Source organism: Macaca thibetana, chromosome 17 (genome assembly GCF_024542745.1).
Source record: "Macaca thibetana thibetana isolate TM-01 chromosome 17, ASM2454274v1, whole genome shotgun sequence".
Classification (NCBI taxonomy): Eukaryota; Metazoa; Chordata; class Mammalia; order Primates; family Cercopithecidae; genus Macaca; species Macaca thibetana.
In genome coordinates, this window is record NC_065594.1 from 1,602,526 (window position 1) to 1,628,824 (window position 26,299).

Here is a 26,299-nt window from a genome sequence, read left to right on the forward strand (position 1 = left end):
TAAATTCAAAAAACTACATGAGTACCATGAGATCACTTTCACTGTGAAACATGATTTACCGGCAAGACCAACTCCTCCTGTGGAGATGATGGGCATCGCCTGGTGTTTTAAGTGGATACCCGCAACACTGGAGCTCACTGCAAAAGGAACAGGAGGTGGATATGAGAACATTACAATAGTGTAATTAATACTTGATTAATAGGCTGAGTTTGAACACACAGGTACACAGCATGGACACTGTAAAACTCGTAAGCGGGATTATATTATATGCAGATTGCAGATTTCGGCAATTAGACTTTTTTTTTTTTCTTGGAGACAGAGGCTTGCTGTCACCCAGGCCAGAGGGCAGTGGCGTGATCTCGGGTCACTGCAACCTCTGTCTCCTGGGTTCAAGTGATTTTTCTGCCTCAGCCTCCCGAGTAGCTGGGATTACAGGCACCCACCACCACACCTGGCTAATTTTTATATTTTTAGTAGAGACAGGGTTTCACCATATTGGCCAGGCTGGTCTCAAACTCCTAACGTCAAGTGATCCACCCACCTCGGCCTCCCAAAGTGTTGGAATTACAGGCGTGAGCCACTGCACCCAGCCTGCAATTTGATATATTTACCTGTCTTCAAGATCTTTCCTTTCTCAAGGAGATACTTCAATTTTTATAAATATAGCTACATGAAATCTTTAATTGGCTTCAGTAACAAACTTGGCCTCTTTGGAAGGGCACTGGAACACAGATGCCATAAAAGAATTCTACATAATGAAATTATTAATTATTCAGCATTTTAACAATCACAATTCAACAACTTACAGTGATCTGAAGGTCCTCAGGTCCTAAATGACTTCTGAAATTATGTTCAGTAAAAAGCCACTAAACTCTTTAGGTTTTGAATAAACCTAAGTAAACTACAATTTTGTTGCACTAAAATAATACCTATCTTAAAGGTGGTTTCCCTAAACTATTAGCCAATCTCTTTCTCTAAGCACTATTTTACCAGATTTTCAAGTTGATAAAAATAATGGTTATTCTCTCATTTGGTAAATACCACTTTATAACAAAGAAAACACTTCAAATACAAGACTTTATTTGTTTATTAATAAAGTAATTCATTATGACTTTTGAAAAAAAAAAGTTGTAAAATGTTCTGCGTACATGTCAATGTAGGTTAGGCCAGCCAAAAGACAAAGCAAAGCGTCAACATTAAGTCACAGGCTAGGATTATACAAATAAGAACAAATACACGGCTTATAGTACTTGTTAGGTAAACACAACCAAACTAAACTGTACTTCAAATTTGTTTATATAAAAGCATATTAAAGCTCACTTTAAAATAGTGTCCATCTTTTCTTTTAAACAGGCATAGACTCATTTGCAGTCATGTACAAATATACCTAATAGCTTTCTTCATCTTTTAATACAAGTGCAATTCCTTGCTTCTTTATGCAACCTAACAAAATAATATAGAATGAAGTCATTAGAAAAATATGAACCTTTCTGAATCTATATTACATTTTAATTTAAATTGGAAAATACAGTTTAGATCATATGAAACATATGGATTTCAGACATGTATTATCTGTTTCTAACAGATTATCAGAGATGGTCTTTATTTTGGCTGAAATGCAAAAATATGACTTTCTTAATAACAGATTAGTTAAAAATACTTTCCATTGATAGCAGTGCTAGTCCCTAAAACAAAAGGTAAGCAAAACTTATTTGTAAGTTACTGCCTATTCATTGCCCAGAATATGTAGATCCTAACTCTAAGCCCTTAATATACATCTGTTTTAAAGATAACTGAAAGGAGATCTCACATGCCTGATAATCCTTAATTTAAACAGTCCTGTAAACATAGTCAAAATCTGCTAATAGAAATACAATTCAAGTAAACATTGCATATTTGATTTAAACCACCTTACAGTTAAATTCACTCATGACACATTGGATCATAACCACTAATATGTAAAAAGTTTTTAAAAAATCATCCTTATGTATAGATGAAAATAAACTTTGTAAACTTGTTCATTTAAAATAACTAATGTACTGCAGCTGCTCTTTGGTTTGGCATGGTTTCAGGTACTGAATATTCAAGTAAATTTGTTCCCAGGTAAACCACGTCTCCTAATTTGTTTTTAATGGCAATGGTAAGACCTGAACTTCATTTTTCTTAAGGTGTCATCACAAATGTTCAAGTGTTTGAAGGACCAAAGATAGTACTTATAAAATTTGACAGGGCTTCATTTTGATTTTTTCTCCCCAAATAGTTGATAGCAATAATCAATACCAGTTGAAATACCAAAGAGGCAGCCTTTCCCTGATTCCCACACCACTTGTAGGCCTTTGCTAGAATGGTCATTAATACGCATGAATCAGTTCAGCTAAATATTACTTAGAACGTGGCAAAATGCTGGCTGTAAATTAAACCAAAGATAAATAATTCAAAGGCTTTAACTGAAAATTTCTGAAAAGATGTTTGCTGTGCTATTATATTAAAGATGTTAAATAACAAAAAGTAAAAGAACTGAGAAAGACTATACTACCATGAAAGTGCATAATAGTGAAGAAGAAAATAGTTTCCTTGGCGTTAGCCAGGTACATGCAAATCTTTTGATCTGAATGTAGAAATACTCACAAAAAGTACCAGGAGAACATTTCTGAAAGTAGTCAAGTATGTTTAAACATTTATCTCCTTATAATATGCAAACTGCCAAACTGAAGTTATGTTTTTAGTTGGTAGTTGATATATATATATATATTTGAGATGGAGTTTCACTCTTGTCACCCAGACTGGAGTGCACCAGACTCTTGGCTCACTGCAACCTCCACCTCCTGGGTTTAAGTGATTCTCTTGCCTCCACCTCCCGAGTAGCTGGGAATACAGGAGTGTGCCACCATGCCTGGACAGTTTTTGGGTTTTTTTTTTTTTTTTTTTTCATTTTTAGTAGAGAGCGGGTTTTGCCATTTTGACCAGGCTAATCTCGAACCCCTGACCTCAGGTGATCCACCAGCCTCGGCCTCCCAAAGTGCTGGGATTACAGGCATGAGCCACCATGCCCAGCAATAATTGATTATCTCTTAACTCATTCTAGTTTGCTAGAATCGAGATTATTAAGACTAAGGAGTTGAAACAAAGGTAGAAGAATCCATACTATAGTATTCCAAACTATGTTTTCAAAGCTAACTCATTCCTTTGGTTCAAAGAGAAAAATAGTTGCCTCCTTTTAAAATCTAATATTAGTATCTGATGGAAATTAGACCAAATTATAAACAACAAATTATAAACCTACAGTAGCAACCATAAAATTTATGCTGTACTAGGAAATGACAGAGCTATTCCTAGTGTATTGTTTAGCATATAGAAGGTACTCCAAAAAATTTACTGGGGCCGGGCGTGGTGGCTCACGCCTGTAATCCCAGCACTTTGGGAAGCTGAGGCGGGTGGATTATTTGAGGTCAGGAGTTCGTGACCAGCCTGGTCAACATGGTAAAACCTTGTCTCTTCTAAAAATGTAAAAATTAGCCGGGCCTGGTGGCATGAGCCTGTAATCCCAGCTACTTGAGAGGCTGAGGCAGGACACTCTCGAACCCGGGAGGTGGAGGTTGCAGCGAGCCAAGATCCCACCACTGCACTCCTGCCTGAGAGACAGAGCAAGACTGCCTGGAAAAAAGAAGAAAAAAATTTACTGGGTGAATGAAAAGTGATTTTGCAAAATTAGGCATCGCAGAATGTTAGAAGTCATCCAGTCCAACTCATTCACAACACTCCCTCCCCTGCAGTCCCATTTTACAGACAGGACACTCCAACCTGTAGTACTCACAGATGCTGCTGAGGTTCGTCTCCACCCACCAACGGGAAGCAATCGATTATTTGGGGGTGGGGGGGTGTGTGTGTGTGTGTGTCTGACTAAAAGGTATAAATGAGGAGTAACATTTCGACATTGTTTATTCTGTACTTTTCTTTGGAGTTAATGCAACAACTCCTGTCGCTTAGATTAGATTTAAAAGGAAAAAGGAGAAATGTTTCTAGGCATAAAGGGGTTGCTGTTAGAAAGTCAGACTTGAGACTGTGCATCTAAGAGTAGAATCCACTTCTCAGAGACTGGGAATGTAAAATGACCACTCAGGTTAGACTTTCCAACTGAGAGCCAGGAGGAAAACTTATTCTAAAGTTTTTTTGCCTAGTTTGAATTGCATTTTAAGTCACTGTTTAAGTTGTTACAGTATTACTGTAAAAAAGTTTCAAAGTAATTTTTAGTCATTACCTACCCTGAAATTTGAAAGTCAAGTCAACAGCATGCTTTATTCTAACTACTGTTAAAACTCAAACTATTCTTTTTTTAACAGATTACAATATTCCTCTTATCTTTTCTTCTGGACACTTAAACTTCTTCCTACTGTGTCCAGTATTTCTCCAGCACATGTACCTTTGTGTTTCTCTGCCCGTGTACACACCCCTGAAAGTTCAACAACAAAAGTTATAAAATAGCAGAGAGAACCCAAAATAGTTCTTATCCTGCCGAGTTCCCTTTAAGCCTTGGGCACTTGTTCCACTACATGGCTGTATTAATGCTTCTAACTAAGCTTTCGATGAATTAGACCAATGTGTTCTATGTTCTAAATGATATTTAGATATCTGAATCCTTCTGTTATAGCCAACAATAAAAGTTATTAAAAATATTGAAAAGTATAAAATAGTAATTATAAATTAGCAAATACCCAATTTAAAAAAGCATTTTCCTTATACAGTACAAGCAACAGTAATTTGAATATTATTCACTTTCAGCCACCATTTGTCCTAGATGTACTTTACTTTCAAGTTTTTAAGCTTGTGTTTTTAGAGTGAAAATGTATATGGATACTAATTCTAATAATGTAATTCAGGTATCAAAAAATACATATGCATGTTAAAATGTGATGACAGCTCATATTACAGCATCTCATAACAGGTAAGTATTATTTCCAGAATAACGTTAAGTCACTTTTGTAGCTCTAAGTCAATGCTGCACAAATGGACACTTAAGATTAAGGCATCGTTCCGCTCTGGAGCAGTGCGTCTGTGGATCCCAGGAACTGTACAAAGGCTTTCTTTTTTAAAAAATATATCTTCTGTTATACTTCAATTGTTTCATTCCATTGATCATTTTCTTCCAAATGAAAATTGAAAATATCAGTCTATAATGTTTTCATACACCTACAAAAAAAGAAACATTGTTGGTTAAAACTTGATTTTTTTATTTCTGAAAATATTTACTAAATGGTTCTGTGGGCTAAGGTACAAAGCTACTAATATAACAAGATGGAATATAAGTAAGTCCTTAACACTACTAATATTATAATAATAAAGATTTTTGTAGCAGTAAATGAGCGGGTATTACTTTCTTCCCCTGAATCAATCAAAAGAGTATTTTAAAAGGGAGAATCTTACAGTACTCCCAGACTGCTAACTTGGACATCATTTGAGAAGACATCTGGTCCACCTACACCTGTCCTAAGACTGGTGCAAGATGTAGAAAACTTCCCACAGCAACTGTTAAAGGAACTGCAGCTGAGGATTCTCAACCACCACAAGCATCAGCAATTATTCCGCCCACATTAAGAAGAATCGTGGACCTCGGACTGCGGGCTTGTCTGGACACCAAGCACTACTCCACAGCTCCAGCTCTCGGTGACATGGACCTGGCTTACGATCACCACATGCGGGTCATACAGCTCCTCTTCTGACTGCAGCCACTCTGCCCAACGTGACCACCACCCTGAGTGCCTGTGATCTGACTGTCCTGGGTCTTAGGCTCTGGCTGCAGCCCTGCACGCAGGCTCAAGGTCCTCTGCAAGGGCCTAACTGCTGAGGACAAGCCCACAAGTGAGGAAACAGATACTCCTCTAGCTGACACTCCAGATAAGACGCCTTTAGAAAAACAAACTCTGTTATACAGGAACAGGATGATAAATGTGATAAGCTCCATGTTTGTGGTAATTTACTACTTAGCAATCTTCTCTTGCTGTGTCTTTTACAAACCATATAACATAAATAAACCTCTTAATTCTTTTTTAGAGTCTTTGGTCATTTTTCTTTGGGTTGAATTTCCTTAATAGTGGACAAAAGTCGCTTTTTTTTTTTCTTTTTTTTTTGAGACAGGACCTTGCTCTGTTACCCAGGCTGGAGTGCAGTGGTGCCATCTTGGCTCACTGCAGCCTCGACCTTCTGGGCTCAAGTGATCCTCCCACTTCGGCCTCCCAAGTAGCTGGGACTGCATGTGTGCATCAACACAAACCTGGCTAATTCTTTATTTTTTGTAGAGATGAGGTTTCACTATACAAATTTTAAGTATCTCACCCAGGCTGGTCTCTCACTCCTGGGCTTAAGTGATCCTCCCACCTTGACCTCCCAAAGTGCTGGAATTAGAGGTGTGAGCCACCTTGCCTGGCCACCTTTTTTTCTTTAATTAATAAGGTACTGTTTACTGAAAAGGCCAGTGGTCCACATACCAGTCCTAAACTATTTTTATTAGTTTCTTCATTAATTTACCAACAAATAGTTACTAAGATTGTGCTATAAGGAATAAAGAAAATGAGATTTTGGCAGATGTTACATTCCAGTCTTTCCTGTACTGCCTAATTTTGCTGATACAATTAAAAAGACTAAAAAAAAGAACTGCAAATTGTTTAAAGATTATGAAATATGAAAATAAGCTGCATTTATTCAAGGATTACCTTTACACTGTCTTACCTTGTTCTTATTCAAATGGTTAGTTATGAACAAGTGGTACTCAATTTTCTATTGCCACTGTTACATGGTTATTTGTCCCTGTAAGCACATAATTGTGTATGACATGACAAAAAAAAAAAAAAGAAGTATTAAGTTTCTGGCTAAATGGTAAAAATTGATTACAGCAAAAATGACTATTATGTAAATACAAAATAGGCTTATGGTGTCAACCATTTGTCTTCTTATAGAACCCAGAAGTAAAGAGCTAACATTAGGAGTCAAAAGTTTGATTTTATGTTTATCCTGTGGAAATACCCACTGGCTTTAAAGATGTTAAACAGCAATAATTAAGAAGTTCGCAAAATGAACTTTACCCTAGAGCTTTATTTTTTAGAGATGGGCCTCAATAGTATTGCCTAGGCTGGCCTTAAACTTCGGGATTTTTCCTTGACCTTATACAAAAGGTGTAATGATCCTAATGAAGATCCTAAAGATACTAATTTAAGAGAATGTTTTAAATGCTGCTAAAAGTCAAGACAACAAAAAAACCTCAGAAATTCTAACAGTGTTTTTAAGGGTATTTAGGGTATTTGCTACAGTTAGTACAAATGGAGCTAAATGTCTGGAATCGTTTTTCTTTTTCCATTTTTTTTTTTTGAGACAGGGTCTTGCTCTGTCATCCAGGCTGAAGTGCAGTGGCATGATCATAGCTCACTGTAGCTTCAATCTCCCAGGCTCAAGCAACCCTCTCGCCTCAGCCTCCTGAGTAGCTGGGACTACAGGCACATGCCATCAGGCCTAGAAAAATTTTTTCCCAAAGTTTTTGGTAGAGATAGGCTGTGTGGCCCAGGCTGGTCTCCAACTCCTGAGCTCAAGTGATCCTCCTGCCTCAGCCTCCTAAAGTGCTGGGATTACAGGTGTGAGCCACTGTGCCTGACCCAAAACCACTTTTCTATAGTGCAAGGAGATAACCACAGTGTTATTACTATTATCATTAAAAATTACCTCAGATGTGTTTTAGGCTGTAATGCTAGTTAAGTAGCCAGACAGTATTTTAAACCCAGGTCTGATGAAAATTCCCACTTCAATTTTGCTGACTATTCCATACCTGAATCCTCAATTCATAAATGATTAAGAGTCACCTAAAAAAGGTTAAAATATATTCAGTGTGCTCTTTTTTTTCTTTCTTCCCCGAGACGGAGTCTCACTCTGTCGCCCAGGCTGGAGTGCAGAGGGGTGCCATCTCGGCTCACTGCAACCTCCACCTCCCGGGTTCAAGCAATTCTCCTGCCTCGGCCTCCCGAGTAGCTGGGATTACAGGCATGTGCTACCACACCCGGCTAATTTTTGTATTCTTAGTAGAGATGGGGTTTCACCATGTTGGCCAGGCTGGTCTCTAACTCTTGTCCGTGTGATCTGCCCACCTTGGCCTCCCAAAGTGCCGGGATTACAGGCGTGAGTCACCACGCCCGGCCAGTGTGCTCTTTTTAAACTAAGGCAGCAAAGAATGCAATGCTTTTCAAGAATTATTGTCAACTAAGCAAAAGCTGGGACCCTAAAGAATAACATTGCTGGCCAGACACGGTGGCTCATGCCTATAATCCCAGCACTGAGGGAGGCTGAGGCGGGTGGATCATGAGGGCAGGAGATCAAGACCATCCTGGCCAACATGGTGAAACTCCGTCTCTACTAAAATACAAAAAACATTAGCGGGCGCAGTGGCAGGCGCCTGTAGTCCCAGCTACCTGGGAGGCTAAGGCAGGGGAATTGCTTGAACCCAGGAGGTGGAGGTTGCAGTGAGCAGAGATTGTGCCACTGCACTCAAGCCTGGTGACAAAGCGAGATTCCATCTCAAAAAAAAAAAAAAAGAATAACGTTGCTTATTCAGAACAGCCAACGCCAAAAGAACTTTCCACATCTGTGTGGGGAAGTATGTGGCTGGGTTAACAAAAACCTGCAGTTGCACAGAAAAAAACATGACCCACTATACTCTCCTCGCTCTATCCCTTCCTCATAGAAGCTACTAAGAACCACAAACACCCTATATATTTTACTTATTTATTTATTTATTTATTTGAGACGGAGTCTCGCTCTGTCCCCCAGGCTGGAGTGCAGTGGCGCGATCTCAGCTCACTGCAACCTCCGCCTCCCGGGTTCATGTCATTCTCCTGCCTCAGCCTCCCAAGCAGCTGAGACTACAGGTGCCACCACCACGCCCGGCTAATTTTTTATATTTGTAGTACAGACAGGGTTTCACCGTGTTAGCCAGGATGGTCTCATTCTCCTAACCTCGTGATCTGCCTGCCTCGGCCTCCCAAAGTGCTGGGATTACTAAGCGTGAGCCACCGTGCCCAGCATATATTTAAAAGTTTCACATATTTTAGTATTTTTAAAATGTTACATTATTTTGAGTTTTCCACATGTATTATATCTCATGCTTTTCATTTGAACCAAAGCAGTGTTTCAAATGAGAACTATTACCTGATTTGACGATGCCTTCTTCAGCTCCATTCTCCAGCCACTGAGATTCACTGTCCAACAAACGGTTTTTTGATTCACTAAGTGGTTTGATAGGAAAAGGCTGATTTGAGCCACTACTGAAAAGAAGAGCAAACAACTTAATAAATAGCTTAATGCTCAACGGTGGATACTTAATAAATTAATAAGCAGCAAATTAGTATTCCTTCTCCTAAATATGTGAGGGCAACTCATGAGATCTTAGTACTCTGAAAAAACTACCTTCAAAATAAAAATATGCCCACAACCCCCCATTAAATGGCTCTCTAGACCCAAGAATCTGTATTCCAACGCTGCCAATGAAAACAATTAGTCAAAATCTAAAAAGCTTCAGAGGCCAGTCTGAACTGTTCTTAATATGTTAATCGGGAGCCATAGGCAGTGCAAGGACAGGTGGGGATCTATGTCTGTGGCCAGTACAAAACAATTACCTGTCATTTCCCAAGTTTTCTGCTTTCTACCTCTGCAGTTTAGATCTAAGGGGAAAAAATGATTCAGTGATTTAGCGTAGACTTATTTTTCTAGCTAAAAGATCCAGGGAGGGAGGGAATGGAGGAAGGAAAGGAAGAGGAAAAGGAAACTAATAAATGTTGGTTCCCTATTATGGGCCAGACACGATGCCAGGCACCTTATATACATTATCTCAGCGCTCCAAATAACCTTCGGTGGTGAGTATCATTATCCCGATTTCATAGAGGTGGAAACTGAGGCTCATAATTTAAGTGACTGGGCCAGAACCCTAACAAATGTTAGAGCTCAAAGGTCTAAGGCATTAAGCTACATTCTAAGACTTAGGGTTCTTCCAATATTAATATGCTAGTTTAGAACTTATCATTCCTCTTCTCCTACAACTTATTTCTGTAATGAATAAATTATGAATGTTTTACTTGGACAGAAGTATCTCTAGCTTCTTTAAAATTTCATTTAAAATGAACTATTACACTGAATGTATGAAAGTTTACTTGCCACACAAATATTATGGGAAAATTTCCTCTAAGATGAAGTAATGAAAAAAAAACTGTATTTTTGAATTCTTATTTTGATAGTATATTAAAATTTATCAAAATAAAATGGTGATTAGTATAATGACTAATTTATTTGAAAAAACATAACTGACATAATCCAATCTAATAAAATCTTGAAAGGTCTTAGTTACTTCCCAGCTTGCCCAGACATTTCCAGCTTTATGCGATTATCCTGGTTTAACTATTATTAAACAAGCATTCTCTCTCCTACTCTTAAGTGTTCTGGTTTAGATAATAAAAAATCATGGTTATTAGCACATATACCTTTATTAACCCACAGTTAAAAAATTTAAATTTCTCTTTCCCTAACTATGCTGGTTTACTAAATCACTACTGTATTTACTCATAAGACGTACACACAACACATGTACACGGTTTGCTTTATGATGAATATGGAAAAGCGTAAGGACAAGAAGCACACCTTCTGGCGTACTCATTCTGGTTTGTAACAGAAGCTTGTTCTGGATCCATCCCCACAAGGCGAGTTGGAAAACTGCAACCATCACCCAAGCTGCATAATGAAAAATAGTAATAATTTAAATAATGTTAAATTAAATCAAAATGGTCAAATTTAACACCCATTTTTCAGAGACATGGCATAAATTATCGTAACTTGTCATATAAGGAAGTAATTCCTAAGATTTCTAACTTAGGTGTTATTACCTTGATATGGTGTGGCTGTGTCCTCACCCACATCTCATCTTGAATTGTAGCTCCCATGATTCCCATGTGTCAGGGGAGGGACCCGGTGGGAGGTAACTGAATCGTGGGGGTGGGTTTTTCCTGTGCTGTTCTTGTGAAAATGGGTAAGTCTCACGAGATCTGATGGTTTTATAAACGGGAGTTCCCCTGGCACATACTCTTGTGTCTGCCACCATATAAAATGTGACTTTGCTTCTCCTTGCCTTCCACTATGATTGTGAGGCCTCCCCAGCCATATGTGAGTCAACTAAACGTCTTTCCTTTAGAATTACCCAGTGTCCGGTATGTCTTCACTAGCAGTGTGAGAACAGACTAATACCTCCATTGCAGACACAAGCCCTTTTCTCTTACAATTTACATACATTGAGAAACAATGTCTTCTGTGCCTATTAAGATTCTGATGCCTAGTATAGCACCCCAAGCATAGGTATTCAAGTATTTGAGTAACTGACCTGCTTATCATAATCATTTATGAGATCACTCAGGCTCAAACTGAAATTCATGATGTAAGTTCCACATATTTATTTATTCAACAATATTCATTAAACAAATATTTACTGAATGCCTATGATGTTCTAGGTACTATTTTAAGTACTACGGATATAGGAAATAGTGAACAAAAGAGAAGAAACTTTCTGCCTTCAAGAAGCTTACGTTCTAAAAAGAGCACACTTATGCCTTATTTTCATATTATCTAAACACATCAAAATTGTGTACTACAGAGACTTTTACTTCTCGCCAAGAGATGGAATAACTGGTAAACTGTACATAGTCAGAAACTGAACAGTACAAAATTATTTTTTTAGAAAATAGGCAGCAGAGAACTGTGGTCTCAGAAAAAAAGAAAACAAAACCAAGCAAGGCACAGCTTTCTGCCAGGACCGTGGCACTACAGGGGGTGGGAAACCAGGGCCCTGGCACTACGGGGGTGGGAAACCAGGGCCCTGGCACTACGGGGGTGGGAAACCAGGGCCCTGGCACTACAGGGGGTGGGAAACCAGGGCCCTGGCACTACGGGGGTGGGAAACCAGGGCCCTGGCACTACGGGGGTGGGAAACCAGGCCCCTGGCACTACGGGGGTGGGAAACCAGGGCCCTGGCACTACGGGGCTGGGAAACAAGCAGAACAAGGTAGTTTCACTGAATTGAGATGACAGAGGTGGGAGTTTTGAGGCTGAGGTGGGCCGGGTGCGGCGGGTCACATCTGTAATCCCAGCACTTTGGGAGTCTGAGGCATGCGGATCACTTGAGGTCAGGAGTTCAAGACCATCCTGGCCAACATGGTGAAATGCCATCTCTACTAAAAACACAAAAACTAGCTGGGTGTGGTGGCATGCGCCTGTAATCCCAGCTACTAGTGAGGCTGAGGCACGAGAATCACTAGAACCCGGGAGGCGGAGGTTGCAGTGAGTCAAGATTGCAGCACTGTACTCCAGCCTGGGCACTCAGCCTGTCTCACTTTGAGAGACAGTGAGACTCTGTCTAAAAAAAGAGGGGCTGAGGTGGCTTAAATCTATGGGACAGAGTTGAGAGAGAGCAAGATATGCAGAGAAATGGCTACAGAAATCTGCACTGTGGTGTACCTGAGTCTTCTGATAAATACTAAGCTGCACTTGTGAATCCAGGAAAAGAACAACTGGGAATAATGAACAATGAATAATTCACAGCACTGGGAAGCATTCACATTTGCCCAGCTTGACTGGGGCGATCTCACTGAACACATGGATTTGGTAAAAACTCCACATTTATTGGAGTGCTAAACTAGCCCTAGAGAAAGTACTACTCTGGACTCAACGTAATAAAGCTGAAAACAAGCCTCAGGCCAAGCGCAGTAGTAATGCCTCTAATCTTAGCCCTTCGGGAGGCCAATCTAGACAGGCAGCAAAGTAGCATTCAAAATGTCCACCACCCAATCAAAAATTACTGGACATGAAAAGTAGCACAGATGTGATCTATAGCTAAGAAAAAAAAAAGTTAATAGAAAAAGATCAGAAACTTAGCAATTTCAGTGAAAATTAGCAAACAAGACTTTTTAAAAATGATTATCAATGTACCTGTGAATTAAAAGGAAAAATAGATATAATGAAAAGATAAATGTAAGATATTAAAAAAACCAAACTGAACTTCTAGAGCTGAAAAATACATCTGGGCCAGGCGCGGTGGTTCATGCCTATAATACCAGCACTTTGGGAGGATGAGGTGGGTGGATTGCTTGAGGTCAGGAGTTTGAGACCAGTCTGGCCAACATGGTGAAACCCTGTCTCTACTAAAAATACAAAACTTAGCCAGGTGTGGTGGCACGCACCTGTAATCCCAGCTTCTTTGGAGGCTGAGGCAGGAGAATTGCTTGAACCCAGGGGACACAGGTTGCAGTGAGCCTAGATCAAGCCACTGCACTCCAGCCTGGGTGACAGCAAGACTCCGTCTCTAAATAAATAAATAAATAAATAAATAAATAAATAAATATTTTTAAAATCTTACATGAAAGATTCATTGGAAAAGCTTACCAGCAGGCTAGACATTATAGAAGAGATCAGTGAACTTATGGATATTAGCAGTAGAAATTAACCAAAATGAAGCAAACAGAGAAAAGAAGATGGCAGAGAAGGACAAAATAGCAATGACCTGGGTCACTATCAAGCAATTTAACATATGTATACATGAGAGTACCAGAAAAGCTGGTCAGGGAGGAGGTGGAAAGAGGGGAATAGGCAGAAAAAAATAAAGACATAATTGATGAAAATTATTCAAATCTGATGAAAATTATAAACTTACAGATCCAAGAAGCCTAATGAACCCCAAGGAGGATAAACACCAAGGAACTCATCAAACTGCTTAAAACCAATGACAAGGATAAAATCTTTTTTTCTCTGTCATCCAGGTTGGAGCACAGTGGTACAATCTTGGCTCAATGCAAGCTCCGCCTCCCGGGTTCACGCCATTCTCCTTCCTCAGCCTCCCAAGTAGCTGGGACTACAGGCACCTGCCACTATGCCCGGCTAATTTTTTGTATTTTTAGTAGAGACAGGGTTTCATCCTATTAGCCAGGAAGGTCTCGATCTCCTGACCTTGTGATCGGCCCGCCTCGGCCTCCCAAAGTGCTGGGATTACAGGCGTGAGCCACCGCGCCCAGCTGATACGGATAAAATCTTAAAAGTAGCTACAGGAGGGGAAAGGATAGTAATTTACAAACAATGAAATAAAGAAATTAAAGTCAGGCTGACTTTTCATTAGAAACAATGCAGACCGGAAGATAATGGAACATCTTTAAAGGAAAGAAAACTAAAAATAACAACAAAATCCTATCGACTTATAATTCGCTGTTTACAGAAAATAACTTCAAAATTTCTGTTTAGAGAAAATAATTTCAAAACAAGTAATCTGTGTTCCAACCAATGGGAGGGGGAAAATCTTGAATACATGAGAATGGATAAAGTATACAAAAGAGATCAATGAACTTGAAGATATAGCAATAGGATCTATACAAAATGAAACACAGAAAACAGACAAAAAATGAACAGTGCACCAGTGAGCTGTGGGAGGACTGTGAGTGACTGATGACACGTGTAATTGGAGTCCCCACAGTAATAGGGGAAGGAGATGACAAAAGAAATAATGGTTAACAATATTTTCCAAATTTGATTAAAGCTCTAAAACCAGAGATCCAAAAAGTTCAACTAAACCCAAGCACAAGAAACTAGAAAACTAGATCAATATATCATAATCAAATTGCATGAAGTAGTGATAGTCTTAAAAGTAGCCATAGAAAAAAACATTATATATAAACTAACAAAAATAAGAGTTATCACAATTTCTCATTATAAAAATGCAACCCAGAAACATAACATTTAGCAACATCTAAAATTTTTTGTTTTGTTTTGTTTTTGAGACAGAGTCTTGCTCTGTTGCCCAGGCTGCAATGTGGTGGTACCATCTCAGCTCACTGCAACCTCTGTCTCCCAGGTTCAAGCGATTCTTGTGCCTCAGCCTCCCAAGTAGCTGGGACTACAGGTGTGTGCCACCATACCCAGCTAATTTTTGTATTTTTAGTAGAGACCAGGTTTCGCCATGTTGGCCAGGCTGGTCTTGAACTCCTGGCCCCAAGTGATTCACCTGCCTCAGCCTCCCAAAGTGCTGGCATTACAGGCATGACCCACTGTGCCTGGCCAACATCTAGAATTTTATACCAAGCAAAAATGTCTTTAAAAAATGAAAGCAAATAAGTCATTTTCAGACCAAAAAAAGGCAATTCAGTTAATCTAGGGAAAAAAACCCGTAACTCTTACAAATATGTCACTCAATCTTCAAATATTTTTTCCTTCTTTATGATGACTTTGATACAGAGCTGGCCTAAAATGGATGGAAATGGGAAAGAAATGGAAACTATCAATCATCTCAAGAATACACTCTCATTTACATTTGGGGTAAAATTGCAATACGTCGTTGGTCTTCTCTGATTTAGGACACAACAGAATACGTAATTCATTTCTGTAATAGGATCTTTGAAGTTGTGGCTAATAACCATACATTTTTATAATTCTTTATTTCAAACAACTTATTTGCATTTTGAAGAAAAAAATCTTATTTTCTTAGCAAATCATCTTTTTCTTCTACTTTCCATTCAAATATATAAACTCTCCTTAACCTTATCTAATTAAAAAATGAAAAATAAAATATTTTATGTATAAAAAATTGAGTTTTCAAAGTCTATAAGAATATCATTATATATTATATTCTTTAAATCTGAAGACATTTAACCAGAAAAAGACCGCCACAGATGCCATAATCCCTGAGACCCACATTTTATAAATTACCTTGAAAATATTGGAAGTAGCCAATACTTCTTTTCATCACCAAAGACTTGCCTCCAATTTTTACTGTATCCAAGAGAGAAACCATTTCCATCAGGCCCGTATGAAAACGTGGGTGCGCGGAATGATTCTGTTAAATATACATACATATATAAACTAATTAATCCGTGTAAAAATTATAGAAGGGATGGAAAGTACCAATTTTCTTGCTTATATCTTTGACATCAAAAATTATAAATATAATTTAAAATAAATAATACATTGGTTGCAATTAAAAGATAAATTTCTGAAACTTCTTTTGGGAAAAAATAACACATTTAATATTTCATCAACCTTATAAAGTAACATGTCAAAATAATTATCAAATACTACTTAAAATCTAGTGTTGTGTGCTCCACTATCTCTTGGCTTCAACTTCACTCATTATTTATGAATTTCCTACTATGTTCCTGATAGCTTTGTACCAGATATTTGGGATTCAAAGATAAATTAGATAAAATTCCTATTGAAGAACCTAGAGTCTAGCAAAATTACAGTGTAGTAAGTGCTAACATAGCCATGTTGTACTGGGAGCACAAAGGTGAAGGAAGCTAATTTTGTCTCGATGGGGGGCATATATGTGCTTTGGGGGTGCTTGTAGGGAAAGGTGAGCAAGCTGAGGGTGACCAGACCATTATTTCAAGCTTGGTTGTTAAGTGATGTAGAGTGAGGTCTGGAGAAAGATACAGGCTTCACGAAAAATGTTTAATTTAAAAATAGAATGCACTTCAGTGTGTTTTATAAGCTAAGGATAAGAACCCAGGGCATTGGGAGGGATTGCTGATATAAACAAGTAAACTAAAAACTGAAGAAGGAATCCTAGAAGAGATGGGAAGGAGTCTAGAAAAGTTGTAAAGATTCACCTTGAATACCAGAAAAGACATCTTTCTTCCTCAGAAGCTAGAGACAGGTGAGAGTGATAGGTGTGAAAGAAGAAATGTTTGTATGAGGCTATAAAGATGTGAAGATGAGAGTTTACTTGTGACTCCTTCTAATTTTTCTACTAGGGACTCATAAAATAGGTAAGGAGAGTGGGAGAATTATGAAAATCTGGAATAACCGTCTTGGGTAGTAGGTGAGGGACCTGCCAGAAACATGTGACATTACTGCCTAACAGAGCTAAGGCCCTCAATGAGGCCTAACATCTTAAATCTGTAGCTATAGCAAACCTTACGGAGGAAGACATCCTTCAACAGCTTTCAACAGCCCCACTGTGCACAGGGATAAAGAGGATGGCTGGGTAACCAGAGCCACGAATTAGCAAAGGAATAATGGGAGAAAGTCTAGGCACCAAAGATGTAAGGAGCTGTTTTTGTCAAGAGCTGTTGAAGTCATTTATCATAGGATCTAGAATGGACATGGGTGAGAAATAAAACCAGAAGGGAAAGAAAAACTTAGGAGAAAACTGTTGGAGAATAGAAGACTCAGGAAGTATATTAGAATATAATAAACAGAGAATAACATATTCAAGTTTAAAATTTCATTTTCAGAGGCTCTTCAGTTCTAAGCAATAAAAAAGCTCAGAATCAAAGGGACTAGCTTGCCTGTTTGCGATAATGAAATTAGCTTAAATGCAGGAACTCACTAAATGAGGGTAAACGATCTCAAGGTGGGTAGGTGACGGTTATGAAGAAGATAGAGGTGATGCAGCAGAATAAGACACCCTCAAAAGATCCAAGAACAAACATGTGAATGTAGCAGTGGAGAACTAGCTAAAGACCAGGGCTGTGGGAGATGAAGCTGTAAAAAAGTGGTGTGTTAAGCAATGTTTTTTCAAAGTGTGGGTTAAAACACCTTAACAGACCACAAAATCAACTGAGTGACTTGCAACCCGCATTTCCTTTTAAGAAACTAGAGAAGAAAATATCAGAATACACTGCATATAGTAGAGATTAAACAGGTTTTGTGAAACTTTTGCTTATTTTATTTATATAATTTTATAAATATTTGTGCAAGTTCTAAGTCACGATACGAAATGCTACATTTCTTACTGTGGCCACTGGCAAAAAAAAAAAGTTTGAAAAAGATTGTTTAAGACAACAGCAGGTTCCCTAGAAATGCCAGTCTCTCACATACCTACGGGGGCTGGGCAGGAAACAGAAAAGGCACGACTGGCAAGACAGTGTCCACACCCTATCTAAATCCATGCCCTATCTTGCGCAGTCCACCCCTGCTTAGCTCCATTTCACTGATACCGAGTGGGAAAATGGGCCTACTACCACTAGATTCATCAGTTTTGACCAGAAGAAATCTGGTCTTCTTTGTGAAATCGCTCACATAGATCTTATTGGTTGGGGAGAACTTAAGGGCTGCACTTTGCCTGTAGGCTGCCTTTCTGTCATTTTCAATTAAAGGTAAAGAGATAGCAGAATATTCTACAAAGATGACCAAAAAAAATTAGTTAATAGGGATAAGAAATTTTGTTTACATGGAAAAGGGATGAAGGCATGATGGAACTGGAAGAGAAGGAACAAATCCTCACACTGGAAGCCCACCATAACTTACAAGACAGCTCAGTAACACAACATTAAAATGATCCAATACTAAAGCATCTACATGTCTCACCCCAAATCCCTTATTCTTTCTATAATTAAAAACTGTTTCCCTCCAACTTACCTGGCAGATATATGGCTCTAATCTAGCAGGTGGATTTTAACTTTTTACAAAACATTACCATAAAAATCCTTATTCTGTGTCTTGGTATATTAGCAGATACATGAATATTTCAATTATAGCATAGCAGGGCTTCTAATGTCAACAGTTCAGTGAGCAATGCCACCACTGTTGTTTAGGGAATGTTTGTCCAATTACTTGAATACCTTACTTTTCCCCCTATATGTTCATTTTTTAAAATGATCAAACAAAAAGAGAAATAAATGCTAATACTAGTGATACAATACATATACTGACAACTGACACAAAGATGGAAATAATGAGGTATGTCAAAAGCACTACTCCTTAGCTTCAGTCATGGAACATATGCCAGTTAAATGTGTTTAACTGTGGGGGAAAAGTAAAGAATATATATGGGCTGGGCAGGGTGACTTGCATCTGTAATCCTAGCATTCTGGGAGGCTTAAGTGGGAGGACCACTCGAGCCCAGGAGTTTGAGACCAACCTGGGCAACATAGCAAGACCCCATCTCCATAGAAATAAATAAATTAGCCGGGTGTGGTAGCACACACCTGTAGACCCAGCGACTTGGGAGGCTGAGGTGGGAACACTGCTTAAGTCCAGGAGGTCAAGCTTGCAGTGAGCTGTGATGGTACGACTGCACTCTAGCCAGGGCAACAGAGTGAGACTCTGTCTCAAAAAAAAAGAATATACGTGAAATACACTGTTATGTTTTAGCTAAAAGATAAGCTGTAATTGAGGATACGAGGGTTTTCTTGTTTGAGAACAAACTTCCTTAAAGCACGTAAATCTACTGTCTATCTCTCATAGATTAATTTTTTTTGAGACAGGGTCTTACTCTCATTGCCCAGGCTGGAATGCAACGATGCAATTTTGCCTGATTGCAGCTAGTTTTTTTTTTTTTTTTTTTTTTTTGAGACGGAGTCTCACTCTGTCGCCCAAGCTGGAGTGCAGTGGCCGGATCTCAGCTCACTGCAAGCTCCGCCTCCCGGGTTCACGCCATTCTCCTGCCTCAGCCTCCCGAGTAGCTGGGACTACAGGCGCCCGCCACTGCGCCCGGCTAATTTTTTCTATTTTTGGTAGAGACAGGGTTTCACCATGGTCTCGATCTCCTGACCTTGTGATCCGCCAGCCTCGGCCTCCCAAAGTGCTGGGATTACAGGCGTGAGCCACCGCGCCCGGCCTGCAGCTAGTTTTTTTTTGTATTATTAGTAGAGACAGGGTTTCTCCACGTCACCCAGGCTGGTCTCGAACTCCTGGACTCAAGCAATCCACCCACCTTGGCCTCCCAAAGTGCTGGGATTACGGGTGTGAGCCACTGTGCCCGATCTCCCACAGATTAATTTTTGAAATGACACTGTATAAACGCAGGAAAGTTTTTCTTTATTAAAATTTATAAAATAGTTCTCCACATAACACGTTACTGAAAATATGTTAAAAAGTCAATCTCATTTCCTCAACCTTCTCCAAAATAATGAACTTTATTATAAAACCATTGTTCCCATCCAGTCAAAATTAATTTTACTACAGAATTATTTTATTATTTTTCCTTTTTAGAGACTGGGTCTCCCTATGTTGTCTCGGCTGTCCTCCAGGGCTCAGGGGCTTCTCCCGCCTCTGTCTCCTGAGTAGCTGGGATTATTAGGCACATGCCACCAATTCCGGATTCAGAATAGTCTTACACTTCTCTATCATCTGACCCTGTCCTTCTCTAGATTTCATATTTATTTATGGTCATTGTCCTAAGCAATTATAATTTATTTTAACCTACTTACCTATTGTTGTCCTATTTTTTCCAACTAGCCAGCAGTGGTAGCTGAAAAGTGAGAGGACGCTGATGAAGAACATTGCAGACACAAAGAAAAGAAAAAGTACGTGGAATTTTGCACGTGTATCTGTCAGTTCATTCTGAGGAGGAAAAAAAGAAGTTAATTTTGAGGAGAGTCAACCTCCAAAATATAATTTATAAGTTAGTTCTGCCTAAAGATCGTTGAATATGTCAAAATACTTGCCATATTTGAAAAATAATAAATTAATATATCCCAATGCAACAACTGCAAAAGCAAAGAATTGGTATTATCAAAAAGCAACTTGCCTATCTAGGAGTTCAGGAAGAGTTATTTAAAATACTGTTCTTAAATTTTTTTTAATTTTAGCTTGGCATGGTGGTGTGTACCTGTAATCCCAGTTACTGGGGAGACTGAGACAGGAGGATCACCTGAGCCTAGGAGTTCTAGGCCATCCTGGGCAACACAGTGAGACCCCGTCTCATTTAAAAAAAAAAAAAAAAAAAATACTTTCACTAATAAAGTGAAAAGATCGACTCTTACACCCAACACGTTTTCTTTTGTACTTTATGTATATATTCAAGCTTTCTCCAACATCCAACATATATAAGCTCCCCATATCTATACTAAAATATTTGACTATTTTATTTAGATTTGCTGCTAACTAAAAACTAATTGTGAAATATTTTTGAACTTCTCTAATCTCTATTTTCAGACCGCCCATGCCTTCAGCTGCTTCAATTCCTACTTTTTTCATCTGTATGTCTATAGAGCCTTTGTGCATAGTTAGCCGTTTTGATAAATAAATTTACCACAAGGTATTAATGAATGAAAACAGCTTCTCTGGTATCCCTTCTTATGGCTATATACATTTTAACAGACGCAAACTAGAGCCTAGAAGAAATTCATATCTTTAATAGGAGGAGGAGGCCTTTAAATGTTAGCTCTTAAAATAAACCATATAGGCAAAGCACCTACTCCACCAGAACACAAAGCTGTTCTGTTCTGCTTGATTTTAAAAGTATTACAGACTAAAAGGAGGCTATTAGCATTAGGTTATTTTGACATTGATCTTTTTCTCTTTTCTTCCAGAGTAACCAACATATGTTTCAAACGTTTCAAACATATCAAGTGAGTCTTCCATCTGACCGTCTTGTGAAGTGAATTTTTGTTAAACATATTCACTATAAATGTCACAAAAGATATCATGAGAATGTCATGGTAATGATGTATTTTACCTTTGGACAACTCTCTGTAGATTTCCTGTGGCAAAGCTTGTGCAAATAGAGACAATACATTAAGAAACCAACTTTTATGCAAAATTATTATAAATCCTGTCGAAGGAACACTAAGATGTTGCTTTCTAATGGCCATCTACAACATTTTCTCAAGAAATACAAAAGAGAAAATAGACAAGAACATGGAGCTCTTCGAGCACATTTCCTTTTTCTTAAAAAAAAAAAAAAAAGACACAAGGTCTTGGCTGGGTGCAGAGGCTCACAACTGTAATCCCAGTACTTTGGGAGGCCGAGGTGGGCAGACCACCTGAGGTCAAGAGCCTGGCCAACATAGTGAAACCCCGTCTCCACTAAAAACGCAAAAATTAGCCGGGCATAGTGGTGCACGCCTGTAATCCCAGCTACTTGGGAGGCTACGGCAGGAGAATCACTTAACCCTGGAGGTGGAGGTTGCAGTGAGCTGAGATCGCACTGCTGCCTGGGTGACACAGCCAGTCACAGAAAAAAAAAAAGATACAAAGTCTCACTAAGGCACCAGAGCTAGGGCTAGTCTTGAACTCCTGGCCTTAAGTGATCCTCCCGCCTTGGCCTCCCAAAGGGCTGGACTACAGGCATGAGTCACCTGTGCTGCGCCTACAGACACGTTTCAAGTATCCTTTAAATATACACTTTTCCAGTGAGGTTTTAAAACAAAGATTTGTGTCTGGGGAAGAATAAAATAAAATGTTTTTAGCCAATATTGAAAACAAACTAACTTCTGACTAGTAGCTTCCAAAAACTAGATCTGATGACTTCATACCACCTTCACTGCTTCCACTTTATTCCGGCTGGGATGCTGCAACAGCCTCTACCAGGTGAGCCTGTGTATTGGCACGCGTCCTATCCCATCTATTCTCAGCTCAGCAGTCACAGTGAGCCTTGCACAAGTCAGATCATGTCCCCACCGGGCTGCTAGTAAAAGCCACCGTCATTTCAACACTCTCCAAGGCCCTCTGTCATTTTGGCCCCCTCTTGGTCCATTCCTTTCAGTCTCCTTTCCGCTCATTCTACCCCAGCCACAGTAGCCTTCTTGTGTTACTGAAACATGGCAAGGACACGTACCATGTTCTCTGGGCCTGAATGCTCTTATCTCAGATATCCATCAATTCCCTTCTAAATGAGGCCTCCCCTCACTGTGCTATTCAATACTGCCATCTGCCCTATCACGCCACCGCCCAATACTTACATCTCTCACCCTGCTCATTGTTTATTACTTGTCCCCCTCCTTCTCAAAAGCAGCTCTGCAAGGACAGAACTCTGCCCATTTTTTCAGAGATATACTACAAGTCTCTAGAGTACTACCTGCCATATAGTAGGTACTAAATACATATTTCCTGAATGAATGAAGAAAAAGGTAGATTTATGTTTACTAGTATTTTTTTACACAGAATCCAAAAAAGTTATTCGTTCTTTAATAAATCATTGCATACAAACATTGCTGAATTTTCTGATATAGAAATGTGAAATTAAGTAATTTAGGTTTCATGTATCTGGCACCGAATCCGTTTAAATAAGGGGTATGGTTAGTATGTTGTGAACTGAACAAAGGTGCCCAGCTGAGGGGGAAATCGAAAGCCAAAATTCATGAGGCTGGCACCATGCAGGCAGGGGTGTTCTCTTCCAACGCGTGCAAAGGCATTGTGAGTGCTAGCGTCCCCTGGTTTTAAGTACCCAAACTTTAAACATCTAACGATGTTTAAATCCTTCTAAAATGTAGTAGGTATCTCCTAGAAATAGAATTGTGCTTGATGACTCAGGGCTTTAATTATATTCTTCCCAACTATGAGTAGCAAGTTATAGTGGAAAGTAGCTGGATACTGGAATAGCCAGATTTTAGTTTAAATTCTTCTTTTTTTTTTTTTTTTTCTTTTTTTGTTCTTTTGAGACTCAGTCTCCATCTGTCGCCCAGGCTGGAGTGCAGTGGCGCAATCTCAGCTCACTGCAAGCTCCGCCTCCCGGGTTTACGCCATTCTCCGGCCTCAGCCTCCAGAGTAACTGGGACCACAGGCGCCCGCCACCACGCCTGGCTAATTTTTTATATTTTTAGTAGAGACAGGGCTTCACCGTGTTAGCCAGGATGGTACTCGGTCTCCTGACCTCATAATCCGCCCGCCTCGGCCTCCCAAAGTGCTAGGTTTACCGGCGTGAGCCACCGCGCCCGGCCTAAATTACTCCTATGTTATTAAGTATGTGACCTTAGGTAGTTGCATAATTTCTCCAATTTGTTTCCAACTCTGAAAACTGAAATAATAATGGCACCCTTCTATATCAACCATATTTTCTTCTTTTCTTTTCTTTTGAGACAGAGTCTTGCTCTGTTGCCAGGCTGGAGTGCAGTGGCGTGATCTGTGATCTTGGCTCACTGCAACCTCAACCTACTTGCTTCAAGCAATTCTCCTGCCTCAGCCTCCCGAGTAGCTGGGACTACAGGTACATGCCACCATGCCCGGCTCATTTCATATTTTTAGTAGTGATGGGGTTTCACCATTGTTGGCCAGGATGGTCTCAATCTCCTGACGTCAAGATCCGCCCACTTTGGCCTCCCAAAGTGCTGGGATTACAGGCATAAGCCACCACACCCAACCCTATTTTCTTATTTTCTATATTCCTGATGCTCTGGCATCTGGGGCCTCACTAACTGGGGAGAAACTGCCCCTCCCCGGGCTAGCCAGCTCTTAAGAGACAGCAAACCACTCACCCAGGAGCACATCTTTCATACACAAACTAAACATTCCAGATCCCACACTGAGAACCACCTCTTCTGCCTTTTATACTCCAGAAGGCAGCAGTCCTCTGCCTTCATTGTCCCAGAACCAGGTATAAGACAACTAGAGATAGCCCCGACACCTGAGTCCTCTGCAATTCCTGGAGCCGGCCAATCCAAAGTCTGCTTACCCTGCCTTCCCCACAGGAACCACAATAAAGGCTCTGGATCCCACATGGTGCTTCCTATCCTGGGGCCCCTTTCTCTTGGCACTGTAACAAACTATCTTTTCAGTGGCAATTGCCTCCTGATCTATTGGCCTCCCCATACCTGAATAATAACAAAACCTACATTATAAAACACCTTCACAAGCTTTTTAGAAAGAGTAGATGTAAAAGTACTTTTTAACCACAATAATCCCTCCTCCAAAATCAGAGATTTAAAGGTAAAAACAAAAACAACAAAAGTGCCAGAGGAAAAAATAGGACAATATCTGTATAAATTTATATGGAATACACAACAGACAGGTATCATATATAAAAAGAACTGCTTTAAAAATGTAAAACTTTGATGTGACAAAAACAAAAGAAAGCAGGAATACAAGACATAAACAGAAAACGTGGGCCAGGCGTGGTGGCTCACACCTATTATCCCAGTACCTTAGGAGGCCAAGGTGGGTAGATCACCTGAGGTCAGGAGTTCAAGACCAACCTGGCCAACATGGCGAAACCCTGTCTCTACTAAAAATACAAAAATTAGCCGGGCATAGTGGTCCCGGCTACTCAGGAGGTAAAGGCAGCAAAATCGCTTGAATCAGGGAGGTGAAGGTTGCAGTGAGCTGAGATTGTGCCACTGAACTCCAGCCTGGGTGACAGAGTGAGACTCTGCCTCAAAAAAAAAAAAAAAAAAAAAACCCAGAAAATGTGGAAAAAGCATTTGCAGCCCATGACAGAAAAAGAATTATCTTTTAGGAGTGTCTCACATATTCTGGATAGGAGTCCTTTGTGAGATTATATGCATTGTAAATATCTTCTCCCAGTCAGTAGCTTGCTTTTTCACTCCAAAAGTCACCTTTTTATAAAAAGTTCTTTATTTTAATGAAGCCCAATTTATTGATATTTTATGGTGATTGCTATGTTCAACGTAAGAAATCCTCATTTGGGCTGGGCACGGTGGCTCGTGCCTGTAATCCCAGCATTTTGGGAGACCGAGGCGGACAGATCACCTGAGGTCAGGAGTTCAAGACTAGCCTGGCCAACATGGTAAAACTCTGTCTCTGCTGGAGAATCACTTGAACCCAGGAAGCAGAGGTTGCAGCGAGCCGAGACTGTGCCATCACACTCTAGCCTGGGTGACAAGAGCAAAACTCCATCTCAAAAAAAAAAAAAAAAAAAAAAAGAAAAGAAATCCTCATCTAACTCAAGGTCAAGAATAAAGATTAGTGGCTAGGCTCAGTGGGTTTCACACCTGTAATCCCAGCACTCTGGGAGGTTGAGGTGGGAGGACTGTTTGAGGTCAGGACTTACAGACCAGCCTGGGCCACATGGTGAAACCCCGTCTCTACAAAAAATACAAAAATTAGCCAGGCATGGTGGTGCCTGCCCATGGTCCCAGCTTCTCGGGGGCTTCAGGCAGGAGGATTGCTTGAGCCTGGGAGATTGAAACTGCAGTGAGCCATGATTGCACCACTGCACTCCAGCCTGGGAGACAGAGTGGGACCCTACCTCAAAAAACAAAACGACAACAAAAAAGATGAGTATCTTTAACATAAGACAAACTCCTTCATGTGTAAATATAAAAACCTACTAGAAATGGGCAGAGAACACAATAGAAATTTCACAAAAAAGACATGTCAGTGACTAGCAAGCGTATCCTCTTAAGAAAAGGCAAAAAGGCCGGGCGCGGTGGCTCAAGCCTGTAATCCCAGCACTTTGGGAGGCCGAGACGGGCGGATCACGAGGCCAGGAGATCGAGACCATCCTGGCTAACACAGTGAAACCCCGTCTCTACTAAAAAAATACAAAAAACTAGCCGGGCGCCTGTAGTCCCAGCTACTCGGGAGGCTGAGGCAGGAGAATGGCGGAAACCCGGGAGGCGGAGCT

The 26,299-nt window shown here is 39.9% G+C and overlaps 1 protein-coding gene and 1 long non-coding RNA gene across 7 annotated transcripts in view; both read right to left on the reverse strand.

Moving 5' to 3' along the window:
* Nucleotides 1–1,063: 1,063 nt before the first annotated feature.
* ZDHHC20 (zinc finger DHHC-type palmitoyltransferase 20) overlaps nucleotides 1,064–26,299 on the reverse strand; it is an 89,659-nt gene continuing 64,423 nt past the window's right edge. The window contains exons 8-13 of one of the 6 annotated variants that reach the window (XM_050766495.1): nucleotides 20,205–20,337; nucleotides 15,760–15,886; nucleotides 10,666–10,755; nucleotides 9,184–9,299; nucleotides 6,724–6,801; nucleotides 1,064–5,187 (exon numbers count right to left, since the gene is read on the reverse strand). In XM_050766495.1, coding sequence (XP_050622452.1) covers nucleotides 6,764–6,801; nucleotides 9,184–9,299; nucleotides 10,666–10,755; nucleotides 15,760–15,886; nucleotides 20,205–20,337 — 504 coding nt within the window. In that variant the 3' untranslated portion in view covers nucleotides 1,064–5,187; nucleotides 6,724–6,763. Of the gene's footprint in view, nucleotides 5,188–6,723; nucleotides 6,802–9,183; nucleotides 9,300–9,650; nucleotides 9,696–10,665; nucleotides 10,756–15,759; nucleotides 15,887–20,204; nucleotides 20,338–26,299 lie in introns of those variants that run through there. The other 5 variants (XM_050766496.1, XM_050766498.1, XM_050766497.1 and 2 more) reach the window with 5 other exon arrangements.
* LOC126940534 (uncharacterized) lies at nucleotides 2,671–3,716 on the reverse strand. The gene is made up of 2 exons (XR_007720789.1): nucleotides 3,627–3,716; nucleotides 2,671–2,841 (listed from the first exon to the last, which is right to left on the reverse strand). It is a non-coding gene; the product is annotated as an uncharacterized LOC126940534 (long non-coding RNA).